Source organism: Morone saxatilis, unplaced genomic scaffold, assembly GCF_004916995.1.
Source record: "Morone saxatilis isolate NCDOM2014 unplaced genomic scaffold, NCSU_SB_2.0 Contig22, whole genome shotgun sequence".
Taxonomy (NCBI): Eukaryota; Metazoa; Chordata; class Actinopteri; family Moronidae; genus Morone; species Morone saxatilis.
In genome coordinates, this window is record NW_023339785.1 from 5,978,155 (window position 1) to 5,999,438 (window position 21,284).

Below are 21,284 nucleotides of genomic sequence, written 5' to 3' on the forward strand. Positions count from 1 at the left end.
CTGTACTGCTCATTGCCCGAGGCCAACGTGTTAACTTCGTAACCTGACATTAAGGGTTTATGAGCCCAACTAGCTAACCTACATTGATGACAGCTGCGTCGATGCTTAGTCTACTTACTGAGCTAGTAAGAAAGCTTGAGAAAAGAAAAGTAGTAACTGGCAAATTGTGTATGACACCGCTGAGACTCCTGATTACTATGAGCATCGGTTCTTTAACTGTGGTTCACTGGGTTATTACTTCATGGAACGCAGGCCTGATACAGATATGTGTACTTCATACATAAATGCTTGCTAAAATGTTTCTCATTGGAAACCAGCAAATTGATGCTGGGTGTCCTAGCTATTCTGAGACACGCGCCAGGCGCTACCATCCCCGAGCCGCGGAGTAGCCGACGGTAAGCCCTAGTTGTCGAGCTTCTTGCCCGGCAGACGCGCAGTGTTTAAGTATTTCTTCTAGTCGCACAGCATCCTCTTGTATGTGAGCGGAGTCTTGGTAACAAACCGGGTTGTGTGCGACATATTTCCCTATATATAGGCTCGGAAGAGTATTACGGCTTCTTGGGCGCTAGGCAACACAGGCGCTCTGTTTTCGTGATTTCTTTTGTTGTTATGATGAATTCCTTTTTTGAAGAGATGGTAGTGTGATAAAAGCTATCAAAGTCACTTTTAATATGATTATGTGTTAATAGTTTAGGGAGAGCCACAGTCTCGACTTGAAGGTGCTTACGTAATTATGAAAGTCTGAGGCTACTGCCGCGTCACGTAACGCTGCGTTACGCTTGATTGGTATGAGTTATCGTGGATGGACGATTGCAAGCCTACGTGTCGAGTGAAGCGCTGTACGGCCCATCACACGTATGTCCATTAAGCCATTGGCGGGGTGGTGTATTCGATTGTTTGAGTCACTTGGTCTATCCCAGTGGGTAGTTGTTGCTGGACACGGTTCGTGGGTCTGATGCTGATTAGAGCTATAGCGTTACCTGTGTGCCTTGTAGAGTGAATATGTGTATATGATGTTGGTGTTATTATCAGAGTATGCAGAGAGGATATGGTAACCGATGTGATGAGGTATTGGTTCATATGAAGAGTAAAGTGCTAGTAAATGGTGATTGATGGTGAGAATAGAGTTAGTGGTGATTTTGTAAGGTCTTGGCCTGATTCTTTGGACTTCGACGATGCATTATGAATTAAGTCTTTGCTTTTTGTAGTTGAGTTTTGATGTAAAAGTAAATTGATAGCACGGCGCTAGGAGAGCATGATAGGAAGGATATCCTATGAGATAGCTGGAAAGAGAGAAAGTTATATAAATTAAAGGATTGTTGTCACTAGGTAGAGTAGACCCTGCAGAAAAAAAGATCTGATCCAACAGTTTCAGACTTCACAAGTCTTTTCTTCATTGGTTATAGACGCGACAGGTTTTAACGAGCAGTTGAATAGTTCATTGTATTTTAGTCTGTGTTTTTGTTGGATGAATATAGTTAGAGTGTGGTCATTAATAAAAGATTATAATGAGAGTATTTTTGTGTGAAAGAAAGATAGAAGATTGGAGACTGTGTCTGGAATGGGCGTCCAAAGGACATGTTGGTTTGCCTTTATAGAGACATAACGAGGGAAGTGCTTTGTGGACCTAAAAAGTTAAATTTTTGCTTCATGATATCTACTGGTTCCTCCCTCGGAATCTTTTGTTGTTGGGAGGTGTGGTGTTGTGTGGTGTGTGTGTTTGTGCGAGATTCGATATATCCTTGAAATAAAATTTGTTATATTTTTAAGGTCTGACAAGCAGATTCTTGGAGTTGTGTCTTCTTTCTTGACTCTCATGGTGTGTTCACTTTGTCCCTTTGGATTCTCTCTCGCCTCAGTTCCAGAGTGATCTCCTCTTATACTTGTGCTGTTTTCAGGAATATGTATATTTTCTTTGGAGTGTAGGAATATTTGAGGTATTCAGGTGCGCGGAAAAACACTCTATGATATAAAGATATGAATATTTATAGCTGTTAAAGAATCCTATAGCGTTCTTATTATAAATACATATAGAAATGTGAATAAGATGCTTTGTGTAAGTTCTAGATATGTCTGTTGATGGTCATTGATTTTTTCTTGAGTTGGTCTAAGTCTACCTATGAGCAATATAATCCGTTTATTTATGTGGGTTTTGCTGGCTATATGCTAAGGTTCTCCGTGTACTGCTCTTCTGCGCCTTTAAATTTATACTTTACATTAAATAGAAGTAATATAAGATAAGAGTAATTAGAGGTCGGTAATGGCTCTTTAGTAATGTTGCGGTCGAAGCCAGAAGTATGTAAGTCTATTCGATAGGAATTTATCAAAATAATATTGTTGGTCGTCTGAAGTTGAGTCTTGGAGTACGGGTAGTATTATGGTGTGGATTTAGTTATTTAGGTTTCTATTTCTCTGTGCATGGGGGTAACCTAGATGTTATATATAAAGAGGATCATTGCACGAGATAGTGTAGATAGTATGCTAGAAGGTGATAACAAGTTATTTCTCATGTAGGTATCCTAGTTCGAGCTCGGTGAGGCTCGCCGAATTCGGTGTCCAAGTATCACAGGCCATGTGGGATTACTTGTGTATTGGCGATATCGTCAGCTCCGCTGCTAATTGTATCTAGCAGAGACGTGTGGATATGGCGTATATGCTAGCGCGCGGTCTCCTGAGCGTCATCGTATCAAGTATTCTACGTATTATTATACCAATCAAGCGGGTACGAACAATTCGGTTACGCTGGACGCGGTTCAGGGTTTGCCTGGAGAGCATAGGAGGCTTGTTTTCTATTGATTAGTTTTATGTTAGTGTGAGCTGTGTTAAGGCCTTCATGCTGGCATTGGGCTTCTAGTGTTGAGAGAGAGTATCAGGAAGTATTAAGCAGTTATTTTGTGCCATTTCTTCACCATACAATGGATTCAGCGATATTCACATGAAGAGAAAACAGAGGAATGCACTGCGTTTCCTGTGGCTGGGCTAAGATATTATGTGCGAGTATCTTGCGTGTGATAAAATGCGAGAGTACCACCCGTTTGTTACTCAGTACTCGCTCACATAGAAGAAGTTGAGATGGGTGCTGACGGACTCATGGATTTATATCTGCGCCGTTCCTGCGCGGGAGATAGGAGCTCGACAAGCTTTCGTGAGGTCGGTAGGGCTGTACTCTCATCGCTACTGTTGGCTCAGGAGATGGTATGCCTGCTCTCTGGCTTAGACCGCGTTATCATTCCTGTTGTGTTTTTTTTATATGATGAATGTAGCAGGAATATACGTTGATAGAGTAAGCAATATCTGTGAGTCGTCTGGTGAATTTGATAGTTATACCAGGGGGTTTTGTGTAATTTTTTTTCTGTTTGGGGTTATAGTGGAACAGTAAACGTAGTTGTCTAGTATATAAAGGAGCCTCTCTGGATTGTTGTATTTTGTGAATCTAACAAACTGCCATTACTACTTCTTCTTTTCCTCGCTGTTCTTTGAGCTTAGCTAAGGTAGCGTAACATTGAGCACTGATCACTCTAATGTGGATTAGGTGGTAGCTAGTTATGAGGGCATCAACGTGATATGTCAGTTAGTATAGTTATAAACTTTTTTTTTGTTTGCTTCCGGCAGCAGTGAGCAGTACAGATCTCTCTCTTTTGTCTCGTTCTTAACACTCCAGTTTATGGTTTTGGTTAGTGACTTTGGTATTTAATCTTTTTCTGTTCTGTTTAGTTTTGGTTGCGCGCGCGCGCCGCTCGCGCCCGGCGTCTCTTTTGGAGTGTTTGATTTGTGGGGGGGGCGTGTCTCCCGCTGCGCGGGGTGGCGTTGAGGTGGGTGGGGGTGGGGGGGGCTCGCGGGGGGGGCGCGGGCGGGGCCGTGCCGGCGGCGGCGGGGCTGGACCCCCTGGGCGTGCTTGACCAGAGTGTTGAGTTACCAATCAGATATGCCGGGTTGGGGGAGATTGTGTTGAATGCTGAGCTGAAATGAACAAACAGCATTCTGATGTAGGTGTTGTTTGCCTCAAGGTATGTGGAGACTGAGTGGAGGGCAGTGGAGATGGCATCCTCTGTGGATCTGTTGGTTCTGAATGCAAACTGGTGAGGGTCCAGACTTGTTCCTAATGTGCTGGATAACCAGTTTCTCAGCGCACTTCATCATCAGCAGAATGGGGGTGCTACAGGGCGGTAGTTGTTAAGACTAGACATTATAAACTTTTTAGGTACAGGGAAGCTGTTTTAAAGCAGGTGGGAACACTCCTTTGACAGTAATAATTTAAAAATGTCAGTAATGACATGAAATAGCTGGTTGGCACGTTTTTAGTACACAACCAGGGATGTTATCAAGCCCAGCAGCTTTATTCATATTCCCTCTCAGCAGGATTCTTCTTACATCCACTGTGGATACTGACAGCAGCTGATCCTCTGGAAGAGGAGTCAACTTTATAGCTGACTCTTTGTTGAGGAGATCAAAGCGAGCATAAAATGTCTTTAGCTCATCTTGTAGCGTGGCCTCACACTTGATGTGGGTGCTCCTGCTTGTGTAGCCTGTGATGTTCTGGATTGCCTGCCACAAGTCTTCATTGTTGTTGGTGTTGAGGTGTCTCTCCAGTCTCTGCTGGTGTCTCCATTTTGCCTTCTTGATGCCAGTTCTGGCAGTGCTGTAGGCTTACTTGTCACCTGACCAAAAGGCAGCTCACTTCTACATTCATCCAGGCTTTCTGGTTAGGGAATGATTGTATTGTCTTTGTGTTAACTGGTTAATTGTTGGGCAGACAATATGGCTGACACCTTAACAGGAAGAATTCTACATCTGGTAAACATTGTCCATCCACTTAAACTGCCCTTGAGCATCATTGATGGAGTCTGCCTCCTCTCGTCAAACCGGAGTCTTGTGTTCTGTCAGTGCGGAACACGCTTTGCCTGTTGAGAGCAAGAGCTTGATCTAGGATGTTGTGGTGCAGCAAGGTCTCACTAAAAATGAGGGCACAACTGTCTCTGATGCCCAGTTGCTGAGTAAGCCAGAGTCATGTTTCATCCATTTTATTTTCCTGTGACCGAACATTAGGCAGGAGTAGGCTGGGTACTCAAATCAATTCCAAGATGGCTTAGTTTAGCTCTAATTCCGGCTGTCTTCCCTTCCTTCCTGGGGCAAACCACATGTGGTAACGTTTAGTCCGGGTGTTCTGGCTAGCTGGCTGGGAGATGCAGAGCACTGTGATTGTCTCAAGGTCTGCTGCACTTAATCCGAGTGTATTTCTATCATAAGTAATTCCATAATAGAGGCAAAAAATAGTAAATTAAAACAAATTGAAGCACAGTTTAAGGCAACTGCATTTAAATATGCTGCTGTTTTATGACAATGGTATCCGTATAATTACTGTGTTTTTGTTATCTTGAAATAAGCCGTTTTTGTCTACAGAGGGAGTGGGTCCTTTTCTGCAGAGTACATGTTGAACTGCCATGTTTACACATGCTTGTAGGGCAGTGGTAAGAGTTGTAATCAGTTGGTTGTAATCTGCAACTTCACTGCCAGTTGTTACTAAATCTTTGGACACATTGGCCCTTTAAAAACCAAAGAGACCTGAATTTTCAAAATGGGTAGATCTGGGCCAGACAAGAGAGCCAAGAAACATTGCATTGAGTTGCAGTTGACAGTGGTGTCATTTCTTAGTGGGTTCAACCTTTTCACATAATGGGGAGCCATTAAATTCAATGTTTATATATGTATTTGCGTCTATCAAGGAGGTCAGAGTTAAGTATGCTGAAGGACTATTCACCATGAAGGATCACATCATACTGGGAATTATACTCTTATACAGTTAACCTGTGTCATAACCAGATCACAGTGTTACATTATGTACCCTGTCCTGATGCTCATAATCATCTAACATAATCTATAAGATTCACATTAGTAAATAAATGCTAATTGGGAAAGCATTACTTTTTACTATGTTATCGGATCTAAAAAACACTAGTCAATCAGATTTACTGAGCATGGCCAATTTATTTTATTACTGTTGGTGTTCTTCCATAGACAGATATAAAACTGCTATATAATGTAACACACAGTTAGAGCTACATCTTTTTTTTAATATGTCGTCCCCCGGTACACAGCTGTTGATATAATGCAATTGCAGGCATCTTCAATAATGACTTGAGTTGTATCTTTGAAATTGTATTTCAATGATATGTAGGTTGGAGATGTAACCAGGAGAGCAGCAGTTCAGTGGAGCAACATGGTCAGAAGTCTGTGCATGGATTTGACCTCATAGACCATGGTCACAGTGCCTGAGGCAAAAATGCATTGCAAGACGATAGCTTTTTACTTCATTGCCGACATAATCTGTGAGTGGCAGCTATAAAAATCTATGCAAATAACTTAAGCGCTGCCGTAAACGGAGCACCATCATGAAGTAAATCAGTTGATCCACTGTGTCCAGAATTATGGTGCAGCTTGGAGACGAACAGCAGTAAATTCCGAATGACTCCCCATGAAAACAGCACCTGTCTGACTACTCTGCTAATAAGGACCCTTTGCACACCTTTGTGGAATATTCAAAGCATGGCAACATTGTTTGTCAGGACAGAAGATAAGACTTTAATGCCCATGCATTATTCATTCCTCCTTTGCATAGACTAGAAGGGGGTTGAGAATCAATTTGCTTCAGCTAGCAGTAAGGAAACTGTCTGGCAGAAGTGATGTCTTTTAATTAGATGATGTTACAGATATGAATGATGTCTGCCACGCTACTGATAGTCAGCCCCTTGTCATCGTTGAATAATTTGTTGAATGATGGCCTAGTGCATCATGGGTAAACAGATAAGGTGTCATCTATCATAAAGTGTCATTAACTTTTGGTGGGAGAGTGTCCCAATACATTGGGGCATTGACTGACAGAAATGAACATCGACTACATGTAGTAAAAAGACAGAAAACTCTCTACACAGAAATATATGCCTTAATATGCAGTGATCTACATCCATGCTTTCCTTGATGTCCCAACACAACCAGATATTTACTGTATATCATAATAATAAAACCATATTCTCTATTATCACTTTAGTTATTGAATTTTCAATATATACTTACTTGACTTAGTCCCACTTATGTCCTGGCAAATAGTTACAACAAACAACTAAAGAGAGGAGAAAGAAATCTTACATTTTTAAACAAGCTTGTTCAGACTATTAATTGCAAAGTCTGAAAGCTTACAAGAGAAAACATACTGCACAATTTAGGGATGGAACAGAAGTGCAGCTTCAGTTCAGAAAGCGTGTAGTGATACAAATGCACTAAAAAAACACATTTTGCATGTGTTACATGTGTTAATTTCCCTGGTTTTCTCTGGAGCTGTGCACTCTGGCAAAACAAGATAGTTGAAGCCACTTTTGTGCAGTCAGTGCTGGGTGGGAGCTCTGTCATCTGCAGCAGACCAGTCAACATCTGTGATCACTGTGGAATGAACTTAACTAAAGTCATGCTCACTGTTTGCCACAAGTAATATCTCAACCTGAATGTAAAAATGGGCCATGGGACATTGTACTGATATTTCCCTCCATTGATTTCAGGTGCTATGTGCGACAGTCTCATAGCTTAACATCAGCTTGGTTGGGTAGTATTTAGTCAGAGGGTTTTAAAAGCTGCACACGAGGCAGGATGTGACTGTGCCCTTGTGCCAGTGTGTTTTTTAAGCCCTTTGAAGTTAGCTGGACAATCACAGGGTGCTTTGCCTGTGCACCACACAGTCTAATGTTATTAGTTTGGGTACACCTACTAAATGCATTCTCTAAGCGTCTAGACATGCTGCTTCACAGACAACAATGAAAATGAATGTGCAAGTGCTTGGAAAGAATCCCCTGTCTGAATGCTCCCCCAGGCAGTTTGTTGGCTTGAATTTCATCCCCAACAAAACCTCTTCTTGCGGATGTACAGCAGACTCACAGTGCTCTTGCTTTTTTAACACTTGTGAAAAGGCCTCATCCCTTAGAGCGGCTTTATTTAAACACTCCGGCAATAGCCAGAACAGTTGTCCTACTTGGTGTACTGCAATACTGACTACAGTAGTTACCTTCATTTTAGCTTGTCTCTGAAGTGTCTGTCTGATGTTAAGTGTGTTTATTCAGTACACATTATTTAGCTGAATCACAGTAATGACATGAATTGTACTTTTCTTCAAGTATAGTGGTAATGCTACTTGTGTTGCGCTATGGGACATTTCTCACCCCTGCCTGTTGTTTCTTGGGTGCCCAGATATTGATCTGAACCCTGACACCTCCTGACAGAACACACAGCCAGGAGATGCAGCTCTTTGATTTCTGCTGAGGCTAGAAGTCTTGTTATATACTGTACCTTTTATATTCCTGAGGGACTGGTGGGAAACCTAGATGGACTGTAATGTGATCCATCATATTGTAATGTTGATGTGGTCCTCACACGGTTTGCATGAGTTAAAGGTTGGGACTGACACTGTTTTTTAAGGTCAACACGAGTGCACCACCCTGTAATGTTTTTTTCAGAAACAGCCTGTCCTAACCAGAAAAAAAAAAAAAGTAAATTAAGTTATTTAACTAACGTGCATATTTTAACCCAACCAAGCACTTTTGTTTACTAAACCTAACCAAGTAGTTTTCATGCCTAAACCTAACCAAACTGTAACCGTTTAACAACCTTAACAACGTCACAATAAAGGTTGGTTAAACAAAGACATATATGTCCTTTTGGGAGTTATTGGGGATCACAAGGGCACCTGGGGCCGCACTTGGGCTGTGTGGGATTAAATGCTCCTGTGGGAAATGACACTGAGTAAGATGGGGAAGTGGAACCTCCCCAAATTATAGAACTGATTCTGCTGAATTATTAATCAAGTTTGTTTTATTTATTTATTTATTTTTTTGACAGTCAGTTAAAGCAAATTACTTAATGAAGGTGGAAATTTGAATTTGGAAGCCTCTATAGGTAGCGTTCGTGATTAGCACATTCCCTTGCCAATATTTTAATGTTAGTTGTATATGGTTGTGATTCCTTTCTCACGTTTCTTTTTTTTTTTGTTTAATTTTCTTCTATTTATTTTATCTTCTTTCTCTCCTTGTGTTTCATTTGAATGTATTGTCTTTTATTTTAATGCAAGACAGCTCTATTCTTGTGTGTTTCCAAGTCTGGTGTAATCCCTACATTTGCAAAAAGTTTGCCAAGCTTGAAAATTAGTTGATTTACACTCTCTACTTCTGTGAAGATTATAATTAGCCATCCAAACCAACAGCGGGGCCTCCTCGAGGGAAGGTCTCTTTCCATTAAGGCAAGTTTGCTCTTATTCAGCACCCATGGCACAGCTACAATTAATGGATACTCAGGCTTTTACTTGTCAAAACCCCTGCTGAGCATTCCATTCACAGGCTGCGAGAAGTGGTGTTAAAATGGCTTTATAATTCATGATTCATTTTCTAACATGTGACTTTTCTATCTCCTGAATGTATTAGGGAGATTTAAAAGAACTTGAATTACTTTTTTAATTCTAACTGATCCTCAGCTGAAATACAAGGGCCAATTTTCTCAACAATTCTCAAGAGAAGATAGTTGTTTCCTCTTGACCTTGATGAAAAAAGTGAAGGCTTTGTGTATTTTTAACAATTATATGCTTACTAAACACACACCCAGACAGAGTTCTTTATGTTTTTGCTTGGATTTGAACTAATTATTCCATTTCTATTGCGTAATTTAAGATAGATAACTCTAAGCACCTCATTTATGTTGCATAAACTGGATTAATTCGTCATTTGGCACAGTGCAGCTAAGATAATAAAAATGCTGATTAAAATAATGGATATGGATAATTGCAGAAGACACCTGATGCATCACTAAAGAAAGATGATAGCAAGCGAGTTTGAACTCAGGCAAGCTGGACAATTAACATTCAACGCTCAGAGCTGTTGATGTCTTTGACCAGTCACTGATTGGAAGCAAATATTTATATCTAGCCACTTTAAACACCAATGTGTGGTAGGAAAATGTGTGTAAATGATGTGTTTTTTCATTTTAGGAGCAGCAACAGCTGTTTGTTTAAGTGTCACATTTCAAAGAACCCAACAAAATGATGAAAATACAACTGCTGGAATTAAAGATGGTGTGACAGAAGAATAAATCCAAATAACGGGCAATCCACACCAGTGGCCTTTCCAACAAGCCATATCCACTCCCAAGAGAAGTGCATCCGCTGCACAACCCCATGCATTTTTTAAAGCTGCAAGTCTTTTCCTTTTTCTTTTCTTTCTATATTTTCCTGCTGCCATGCTTTGTGAATTGTAGTCATAGGCAGCTGTTAAGATTACACAAATCCCAATTCCACTCTCTAGCTGTATATGCGGTGAATTAACTATATTGATAATGATACACTTAAAAGCCCTAGTTTCAGCATGAGCACTGTGGTCACTATATGAGATACAGAGCCACGGTGAATTCATGGAGTTCACTTGAAAACTATTTTTGTCCATTAAATGTTTGATGTTTCTCAGTCTGGTAGAGACAGTTTGTTAACCACTGGGAACTGACAGGGCAGCTGGTTCTGAGGACAATGATGCTGTTACAAAGATCAAAGTTTTTATGGATTCAATTAATGAACGCAGTAGTGCTGACATACCACTGACGGGTCTGGTTTAAATTCTCAGTAAGAAGAAGCCCTCTCAGAATATATTTTAGTGCCCTCCTGACTGTGAGAGGTTCAGTGTGCTTTTCTGGCTGTCAGGATTGTTTAGCAGTTCAGTGTAAACAGATTGCTGCATTCATCCTCCTTTTTCAATATTTACCGTCTCCTGTCATCCAGTTGAAGGTGTTGGCATGCACCATTTGCAGCCATGCAGCTATTTAGGTGTGCTGTAATGCTGATGCTGGTGTACAACTAGCAGAACAGTTGGATGGAAGCATACTGTACTCTACCTCTTTCTGAGTTTGTAACGCGTGAAGTTGATTGATGTATATGCTAAATGTATTGCCCTCTGAACACACAAACAAGGTTTCTAATATTACTCAGAATAGTAAGGGAACAGGCATCGCTCAACATTACACCCTCAATAAAATAAAAAACAATGCAATCTGATGTAGTTTAAAGTCATGTAGGGGTATGTGGGTGAAATATGGAACCATTAAATCACAACCTGCCTTATGCTATAGCGTAAGTGCTCTATGATTTACTTATTGTAGTAAGATAGAGGATTTTTCATTAGTTGTTTTCCACAAGGTAGCTGTGATAAAATTAATCCAATTAGAGCTCCTCTTAGGCTCTGTTGCATACTAATGCTGGCCGTCCCTCAGGATCTCTCTCAACAGCTGCTTTGGAAACAGACTTGAGGCTGATCAGGCAGACGTAATGCACTCACTAAGGCCATTTGTTAATGTTTTACAGCTATCTTGATGTTTATAATGTGTGGGAGGAGAGAGGAAAAGGGTAAAAATTATCCTTACGCATTTTACCTAACAACTGTAATTTTTGCATTTTTAAACATGTTATAGCAACATTGCTGCAAAAAAAACAACAATAATTTTCCCTGGTTCTTTAGATTTAGAAGAATGAGACAGGAGATGCTGATAGATACTGAGAAATTGGTCACTGTAGCAGTGCCTAGAGTATTTTTCTTGGACTGGGACTGTTCAGAGCATTATAAAATAATCTCATTTAACTGGAAAAGCTCAGAATCCACATCAAAGGTAGTTCCACCCTCAAAATGATGCTAAAGTTCTTTGACCTAAAGTTGAGCAGCAGAGTTTTCCATGTAAACAAACCACATTTATTTACATTGATCAATTCAGTTGTGCAGATGTTGGAGTATGACTCAAAAGATGTTGACTGAATTTATTACCTTCAAAGATGCTCAGAAGATTTTAATTTTTAAGATTTTAATAAAGTATGGGATTTTGAGATAACAAGCCTTCGACATTTACGTCTGTTTTATATGTTTATATGTTTTCTCAGTTTTTATAATTGTTTAAATGTATGTAGTACAAGTAATCAAACAGATAAATACACAATCTGTTTTGATTTAATGTAAAGCACTCTGTAACAGTGTTTAAAATATTGCTATATATAAAGTTCATGATATTATTGAATCTAAATATCAGTGCAGCACTTGGAAAAGAAACTCTCACCTTTTTATCTAACTTTACAGGCCTGTTGTGACAAAATAATAGTTAAGTAATGTAGATATTCCAAACTGAGTCAACACAAGACAAAAATGTGGATAGTGTGGACATACAACAGCCGGGGGCGAGGACAAAAGTAGCATAGGGAAGGGGAACATGAGGTATTCCACACTTGGAATATTGAAAGCTCCCCAAAGTTAAATAGGCAACGTCACTACCTAATATGTGTGAAAGAAGAGCAGCCATCACATGCTCGAAATGATCTACCATATACGTAGAACATGTGCTTCCATTTGCGTTCCCTCCCTGAGTTTTCTCACTCAACATCACAGTCAGGTTATATTTTGTGCTCTTCTAAACTTAGTTGTGTTTCTGTTAAGAGCTGAGAAGAAATACCAACCTGGAACAGTGCGAAGGCGTGATCTCTTCCAGTCAACATGTGTGTCTTTATTGGCACGCTTGAAGATCATCACATTAGTGTTTTGTTTTGATGCCGTATTGTACAAGGATCCACTTTATTAGTGGGACTAGTGGCAGTGGTTCAACATTAAAAGCAAAAACAAAGGGAGTACTTGTTGTTGTTGTTGTTAGCGTTCAACCTATTTTCTTTTTCTGTCAAACGATCAAGTCCACTGAGTTCACTCATCTTCGGTATCAACAACAGAAACTCCATTCTTCTTGCTTTGGGAGAGAGTTTGCACAAATCAACTCAACCATCCCAAGATCAGAGAATGCTTACATGAATGTGTATTCTGTTTTTTCTGGTGTTTTTTCCCCTTTGAGTCTTTGCGTATGGGCTATGAATACTCAGCATCAGGGAAAATACTTTTATCTCCACTTCAAAATGTCAAACTCAAAGCAATTGGGGGTACACAACCATTCAGCCTTAGTAATATTGAACATCATTGGGAGGGCGAGAGAGGGAGTGTGTTAGAGAAATGAGAGACTTGGTGAAGAGAGACAGAGCGAGTGAGCATGTGTTGGAGAAAGAGAGCGACAGAGCATGATAGAGGATGGAGCAAGGGGGTTGGCTAAGCAACCTTGGTGCAATTTGTCTTCATGCAGCCGGCCCCTTGCAACGTCCTGCAGGCCCATGCTATTTTCCCTGACAAGCTTGTTGCCTCCAGTGCAATAGGTGATTTACCTCTCACTGTGGCACTGACCAACATTCCATTCTTGGAGCAGAGCAGAGTAAATCAAAAGTCTGGACTTCACCGTTAATCACTAATTACAGGTTGGATGGTGAAGGTTGATCCTTCCTAGGAGACTCAGTCCCCACAGGCCTCAAATCAGACCAAAAAGAGAAGCCAAGGCCACTTCCTCCTCTGATAAATCTCTCACGGAGGAGGCGCTGGACTCAAAGTGTTTGAGTCGGCTCCAACAGCCCAGACTCCCATCTCTCTGAGGAGTTTCTCATTCAGGTCGGATACTAGCCTTCACTTCCTTCCTCCCTCCCCTCCTTCCTCCATCCACTAGCTAAAGCTATGATGGAGCCTGGCTGGCTGTCTGTCTGCCCACTTTCTTCTTTAAATTCTCCCTCTAACTTCACACGTTTCTATTCCCCAAGGGATCAGCGGCAAATCGAGTTTGTTGCTTGCAGCGTATTCCGAAAGCATTAAGATACAAGGGGGCTGTAATTGAATGGTTAGGGGGGACATTATTGAAGGAGATTTCTGTCAGCGTTTCCACCCACTACCACCTCAACATCACGAAGATCACCAAGTGGCTGCATGGTGTGTTGATCTGCCAGCTATAGTGTTATTAGTGTCAGGGGAGGAGGAGGATCATGGATTAGCCATGCGTGACTGGTGGAAGATCCACTTTCTGTGATTCTTCACTTTCTGCATCACTTCTGATTTAAGGTGTTTTTCTTTCTTTGCTGTTTGTTCTCTTATTTCCTATCTATGCATTTATTTTCCATCAGATTTTTGTTTGCCTGACATCTTAATTTGTTTGCCTTTTTTTTTTTTTTGGTTCTTTTTGGCCCACCATTCTTATACTATTAAGTGTGCACTGAACCTTAAGATGTAACAATTAAAAAATTTATTTATTTAAAAGAGGAAAAAAAGCTGAACAGTAAAATGATTACCCAAACTGTATTGTAACATCCATTACAGTTTACAGATAGACTTCCTGATTCAGCTTTAACCTACTGTACTGGCTGCAGTTGACTGCACTCTCAGAAATAAGTTTGAACTAATCTGTCAGCTTGTATCCAACTTTTTTATTTAACCTATTTTTGCAGGAATGTCGTCATGCTGCAAAATTACAGCAGCTCCTCAAGTACAATGTTATCTCAACCGATGGAACTGCCAGAGCTACGAAAATAAAACCCAAGTTGTAATAAACTATATTTGTCTACTCACATTGGCCATCCTAGTGGGTCTGGGTTTGTGACATTTTACCAAAGAAACAACTCAGTCAAAATGCCTGGTTCTATTTAGCTCAACTCAGTTCAGAAAAGTTTGTGCTTTAGCTCTTGTGTTTCAGTTTGTTCCATCCTGCCAGATGAGAAAAGTTCACCAGAATTTAAAAAGTGACAAGTAGGATGACTCTACATTGTCTAAATTATGGCGACATGTTGTAATCTTTTGCTGCAGATCCACTTTGTCAAGGTGTTAAGGGTGAGTGCGTTATTACTTTAAAATCAGCTGCAGCTACAGACAGAAGCATATCTGTGAGCCCAGTGTTTTTAGTTGTTAAGACTACTGTTTTGTAGTTGGTCCACTGTGGCCTCACTGGATAAAATAGTTTTATTGAGGCCCTGTGAAATGTTTTCTTTCTTTCCAGTCATCTACTTTCTCTCTGGCCATGCTGGCTCTCATATCACCCCTGCTGACTGCTGTTGTCATGTCTTTATTATATGCAAACAGCTCTTAACTGATCAAACGTGTTCCATCAAATGATTTCTGTCACATTATGATTTCCAGAAGGGAAACTGTTTTAGTCACTTTATCAAGTTGGTTATTGCTTTTCATGTACCATTTAAACCCTTCCTTTTCTAGTCCAATTCAAGTGACGGTTAATGTTTGTGAAAAGAGAAATCTCCCTCTGTGCAGGCCATCACAAGACATTTTTATCATCAACCAATGAAAGAGACTGACTAATGAAGGAATACGTTCATGTTTGCTTTTTTCGAAATGAAAGACTGATTGACTCGTTAATGAATGTTTAAATTGCTTTCTCATTGCCTCCTGTGCATGGGGATGCGTATTACTCATGTTCTGGGGACGTACCTGTTTACGCAGTCACATTGTGGGGACCCACCTTTCTTTTAGGGACAAAATGCAAGTCCTCCTTATGCAAATCTAAGAATGAAGACTTAGATTAGGTTAGGGTTAGGTTAAAGTTAGGCTAAGGTTTAGTGTTAGGTAAGTAGTGGTTATGGTGAGAGTAAGTATACAGGAAATTAAGTCAATGTAATATCCCCTGAAGTGATGAAACATGACTGTGTGTGTGTGTGTGTATGTGTGAGCGATGATTTGGTATGCATAATTATAATGAAACACTTTATTTTCAAATTATTTGTGAAATTCAGAGTATTACAGTTAAAAAGCGGTGGACAGTGCAACACAATCACCTGTAATATATACTACAGTCTGATGCAATAGCCTAGCAATATAAACTGGCTTCATGGAGCTGATAATGTTCAATTTTTGTCAACTCTGTGACAGAGGTGTTGGCTCAACACCATTAGTTTTTGAGGTCAATATTAGTGGTGTTGCATTGAATTACATTATATCATAGGGTGTTTCTGATCTGATTTCTAATATTGTGCCCAAAGCAGTGAGCCAAGATAAGCAGAAACTGCTTTTTCAAACAACTATTTTCAGAAGTATCAGCCTGGGTAAAAGTGATTTTCACCTAGACTTTTGATTCCCATTTACCCTGCAGTTTCCTGCAGAAAGAGCACATTGAAAACAGTTTCCGATTCTATTAATAGAAGGTGAAAAGAGCAACAAAGAACATGCAAATGAGCTTCTGATTATGCACCCCACATAGGTGGAAAAAACTTGCCTAAATCAATGGTTGAAGGACTGTATTTGTGCTGAAAATTGTATTTTTAAAAACAGATTATCACCCATTAAATAATCAAATCATACTGTTTTTTTGTTGTTGTTTTTTTTAACGCAACACAACACCAGGACAAACTTTAGTTTCACAAATTACTACAGACTTGGATTCACTCTACACTAACAGTATAATCATCTCAACTTAGAGTTATACTTCACTTAGAAGAAACGGCTGTTATTAATCCTCTAATTTTTATGTTATCTTGGCAGAGAGTTCCCTGGTTGTAAGCAGGGTTTCATTGGGCCAAATGATAGATTAGAATTCTTAACTCAGAGCTTCACACTGAAAAGAAGTATGAGTTGTCTCACAGCTTCAGTCTGATTGGCTCGGATCTAAAGGGCTAGCTGAGGTCACAGTTCAAAGACACAACAAGTGGACCAAACAGCAAATGAGTGAGAAGGTTAAAAAAGCATTCAGATGCTGTTGGTACAGGGCTACTGAAGTCATGCTGTAATTGAAGGTGCTCTCATCCTTATTCTCTGGGCTGTGGCAAGTGAACACTGTCTGTTGGACCTGCTCTTTCATTAGGTTTTGTATTTCATGCCCTTAGGAGCAGAACAAATTGAGTCTCTGTTTCCTTTTGCTCCGTTGCTCATTACCCAAGAGAAAGATTAAAAGGCATTCTCTCACAGACCACGTTACATAATACCACCGAAGAATGGATGAGTGTACATTGTACTCATTGTCTCATCAAAATACTGGACGCACAAAGGGCGTTAACCAACCATAGCCGTGCTGACCTCTCACCAACCCACCCTGGCTTTTTTGTGGCAATATTTGCTCTCAGTAATGGAGTTGGAGAACACAGCCGCATCTCATCATCACACATTTTAAAAACTTTTTGAGTCAAGCAAAGTAAGCAGCGACTGGTCAAGGTCTAGGCCTGTGTTTCCATGGGGAACCTCTCTGGCAGTGCCAAGATTTTTTCCCATGTTACTTTCATCAGAATGGGTGCACTCCTGGGATTTCACAGCATGGGAAGCCTGGCTTGTTTTAAACTCTCAGAACACTGAGCATTTTAAAAATACTCCAACTTCTAGTTACAAAGCAGCATGCTTAGACCAGCAGCACTGGTACCTCCCAAAAGTGTCTGTTTTGTACCATAAGCTAAAAAAGAGGTTCATAGTGGTAGACCCAGGGTCCTTAGAGAGACTGATAGAGAAAGTAGGACTTCCATTATAGTATCATTACATAAATTATGCAAAGTATTTACAAAACATTTAACTTAATTCCTTCCCATTACTTTGCAAATTGCAATAACTGTGCTGCCTCAGTGCATCATTAACTAAAAAAAAACAATTGCCTCTATAGCACAACAACAGCTAATTGAGACACTGTATTTTGTTTTCTTGTTTTCAGGCTTCATTAATGAAAAATATGGGCAAAACATGAATTCTTGCTTTGTGAAGTGTCTCAGTGAGTGTTTATGCCTCTGAATGATGAGCCCATCAACTCTCAATTATACTTTTATAGGTGGACTCTGACTTGAACAGCTTTCCTCCCTTGTTTAAGCTAACTTGTTCAAAAAACAAAAAAAAAAAAAAACAGAGAACTGGAAGTGTTGCCACTTTTACTCAGAAGTTGATTTTTATCTCTCAAAACTGAAATTGAGCCAGTCTCCTCCTCATCTAACATTGTCATTTTTTTCCTCCCGTCAACAGATGTGTACCTGCTCAGCCTCCCAGACGACCAGAAAGTGAGCGTCACCACTGTAACAGTTGGCCAGAGCACCGTTTTGACTTGTGCCATCACTGGAGAGCGGAGGCCTCCTATATTGTGGAAGAGAAACCATCAATATCTGAACTCCTTGAACCTGGAAGACATCAATGTAAGAGCCAGCTGACATCACTCTCTCTGATTTATTGTTTTTTAGTAGATAGATCGGTAGATGAGAAAGAAAGATTGGTAATCTACTACTATCTACTACTACTAATACAGTATGTAGTTGACACACATAAATATATAATGGGATTTATAGTTAACACATGCAGTTCACAGGTCTTATTATTGCATTTTCACCTTGTGAAGCATCATCAATTCTTAACTACTGTTTCAGAGCCGTCCCCTTTTTGAGCTGTAAATTTCAGATAATTTCATCCTATATTTCTTTCTCATCATATTTCAACTTTATTTTCTTGGCAGTGGCTCAGACAGTCGGCACATTTTATTTGACTGTTGGCGCTGGCTTTGTATTGTAGGTCTGACAGTAATCCAGGATGTCAGTTTGTGTTCTTGGTGTCTGTGTTTAGAGACTGCTGGGAGGGACAGGGATTTCAGACAAAGAGAGAAGATGAAGGGGGATACCAAAGGGGTTCAGCCCTAGAGGAAAGACCTATTTTTACAACTCGGTGAAAGACTGTATGTGTATGTATGCGTCTGTGTGTGTGTGTGTGTGTGTGTGTGTGTGTTAATCTGCAACCACGGCCCCAGACAGCCCTCTGTGTCACTTTCATCCACATCAAAAGGAGCAAGGACACTTATGTGGTGAGGTAAAGAAAAGGCAGACCTTCTTCGCCTCACCCTTTTCCTCTCTGTGTCAGGGCTGACCAAGATGAGTGCGATACTGGTGTGCATAATTAAGTCAACACTGTCGCAGTAGATAAAGGGAGACCCAGCGAAGCCACTAATGTAACATTAAATGTTGATGACCCTTAAAATGAGTAAGAGGCGCCCAGCTGTCGCCAGTCATCCTTGGCACTATCAACTGGCTCTAAACTAGAGCGCTGGTTCTGGTTGTAGGTGATGTGTGATTCCCATAAAGAGCTGCGTCAACACCATGAGGTGATTTTTAGGCTGTGCAGATGAGAGTAATGGCTTTTTCACTTTTAGTCGTTTTCAATAATGTATTATGACTGCTTTTAAGCAATTCACTGCCAAAATGATGTATGCAGGTGCTGGGTGTGACAAAAACGGAAATGTCAAGTCAGATTATTTCTTGAAAACGCTCTGAATATCTTTTTTTAAGATTTATAATAAAAAAAAGAAAGGTGCGAGGTCTTGTAAGGTCAACGCAGGCTTTGATCTATCTTTCAAATCTTTTTTTTCCCAAGAACTGTTTTACTTATTTCTTTTTTTTCCAGATTCAACAGAAGTCGTTTTTGTTTCATCTGCTGATGTTGCCTGGAGACACATAACAGAGTTTAGTGTCCCGACCAGGGGTGGTCTTTGTCAGCACTTCACACACAGTCATCAGTTTCCCGGAGACTAATATCAGATCTTGCACAGGTGGATTTTCAATTCAAATGTCAGCTCAGCGATGAAAGTCCCTGCTGCCAGATGCTGCTCAGTATATCCATTGTAGCAAACATAGTTCATCAATAGCTGGAATAATGACAGCACATAGAGCAAGGACCTGGAATGACCTATTATCCTTAAATATCGGTGGGCATTGTAATATCACATCAGAACTTTTCAGTCTCTTTTTTTTATCTTTTCACTGTGGAATAATACAGTCATACAGTGGAAAGAAGGACAGACTCTGTTGGTAATCAATCAAAGCTTGGCCTTTTGTGGTTTGCAACTATCAAAATTTGATGTCAGTCCACAGAACTCATAGCCCCAGTTATACATCATAGATAGAATGGAGCAGAAAGAAGGATGCCACTAACGCTTGCATTTTAATTAACCCTGAACCACTTTAGTACCCCCAGGATCTTCTTTTCCAGCATTTCATGTTGTTGCATAAAATCACACTTCCCTTTGTCTCTGTGGTACATACAGCATGTTGGGTTGAAGCCAGTGCATCTTCATGAAGTGAGACTAAGTATAACTTCTAGAGGGACTAACTGTCTCTTCAGAGAGAACTCGCTGTACATTGACCCTGGAGGTCCTCGATTGTCAGATTAGATTTTTTTGTTGGTGTCTTACAAAGCCAGAGTTTACAACCTCTGCTAGTGCACAGATTACCTCCAGAGCAGCTGCACTAACAAAGAACACCAGCAGCAAGTGAATCAGCATGAGCGCTAACAGTCTCTTGTGGTTCATCAGAAAACTGTGTGCAAACCACGCAGCACCAAGAGAAACTACCAATGGAACTCGAGCAGCACCAACAGCGGCTTAATCCAGATTTATTTTTGGCTCTCAGACTTCCAGTCAATCATTATTGTTCCTTCCAGAGAGGAGAATGGATTTCGTCTGCACCTGGCATCCACAGACTAATTCTAAATTGCCTTCCAGACAATTTCTGTATAATTGCTGGCTGTTAATATTTGTGAGTATCCACTGCCAGCCTTAATTAGAGTCATATTCCTGTGAGTACACGTGAGGTTTATATATTCTGATTTCGCAGGCCTTCCCAGTTTCGAATGTGGTTTATTTTAGACATTTTGTCGACATTCATACTTAGTGAATCGCATATTAATCCCAGTGGTGCGTGTGTATCCCAGAGTTCAATAGAGCCTCTCTAAATTTTGACAAAGCAGCTTACTGTAATTCCATGAAGTTGACAGTTGCTGGCTATTGCATCATCATCCAAGGCTGTCAGTATTTCAATCCTCCCTGAGTGGCCGAGCCAAAGACACAGTCGTGTTTTTTGTTTCCATGTCTGTGTGTGTATACATTCATGCGTGCGTTTGGGGATGCCGGTCCTGTGGTCCCGGAAATAGTACAGAAGATGAAAAATGCATTTGATATTTTGTAATTTTTAAAAAGTTTGGAAATCCAACAGTGTGAAAGTGCATGTTTGGAGAAAGATTGTAGAAATTGTACAAAGTCATCAGCTACTTTTTGGGGTTACATATCCTAGTAAGTCAACTTGCAAGGTCACTATAAAAATATATCTGATTTAGCTACAAAATCTTTAAATTCAATAATGAAAAAAACCTTAAAAAAATGGAAAATATGTTTTGAAGACTGCAGCTTTAACAGAAATAGATATAACGTAAGAAACAGTACAATCTGAACTGAATCTTTCTTCTTCTCCCTTTTTATCTTGTCCATTGGAATAGGTGATTTTATCTTCCTTAATGCTTTGGTGACTTATTCTTGTGGCCTTCACATTATCTCTGCATTGTGGAGATGTACTATACGTAACATTAAATGTATGTGATCATTTCTAACATCTACATTCAGTTTTGATCAGTGTGGACCACCTCCTGTGA

The 21,284-nt window shown here is 40.2% G+C and overlaps 1 protein-coding gene across 1 annotated transcript in view; it reads left to right on the plus strand.

Annotated features, from left to right (window-relative positions):
• The window catches only part of fstl5 (follistatin-like 5), a gene marked incomplete at its 5' end in the record, with an annotated part of 146,138 nt that overhangs the window by 74,611 nt on the left and 50,243 nt on the right, over positions 1-21,284 (plus strand). The window contains one exon of the mRNA XM_035669364.1: positions 17,847-18,013. Coding sequence (XP_035525257.1) covers positions 17,847-18,013 — 167 coding nt within the window. The remainder of the gene's footprint in view (positions 1-17,846; positions 18,014-21,284) is intronic.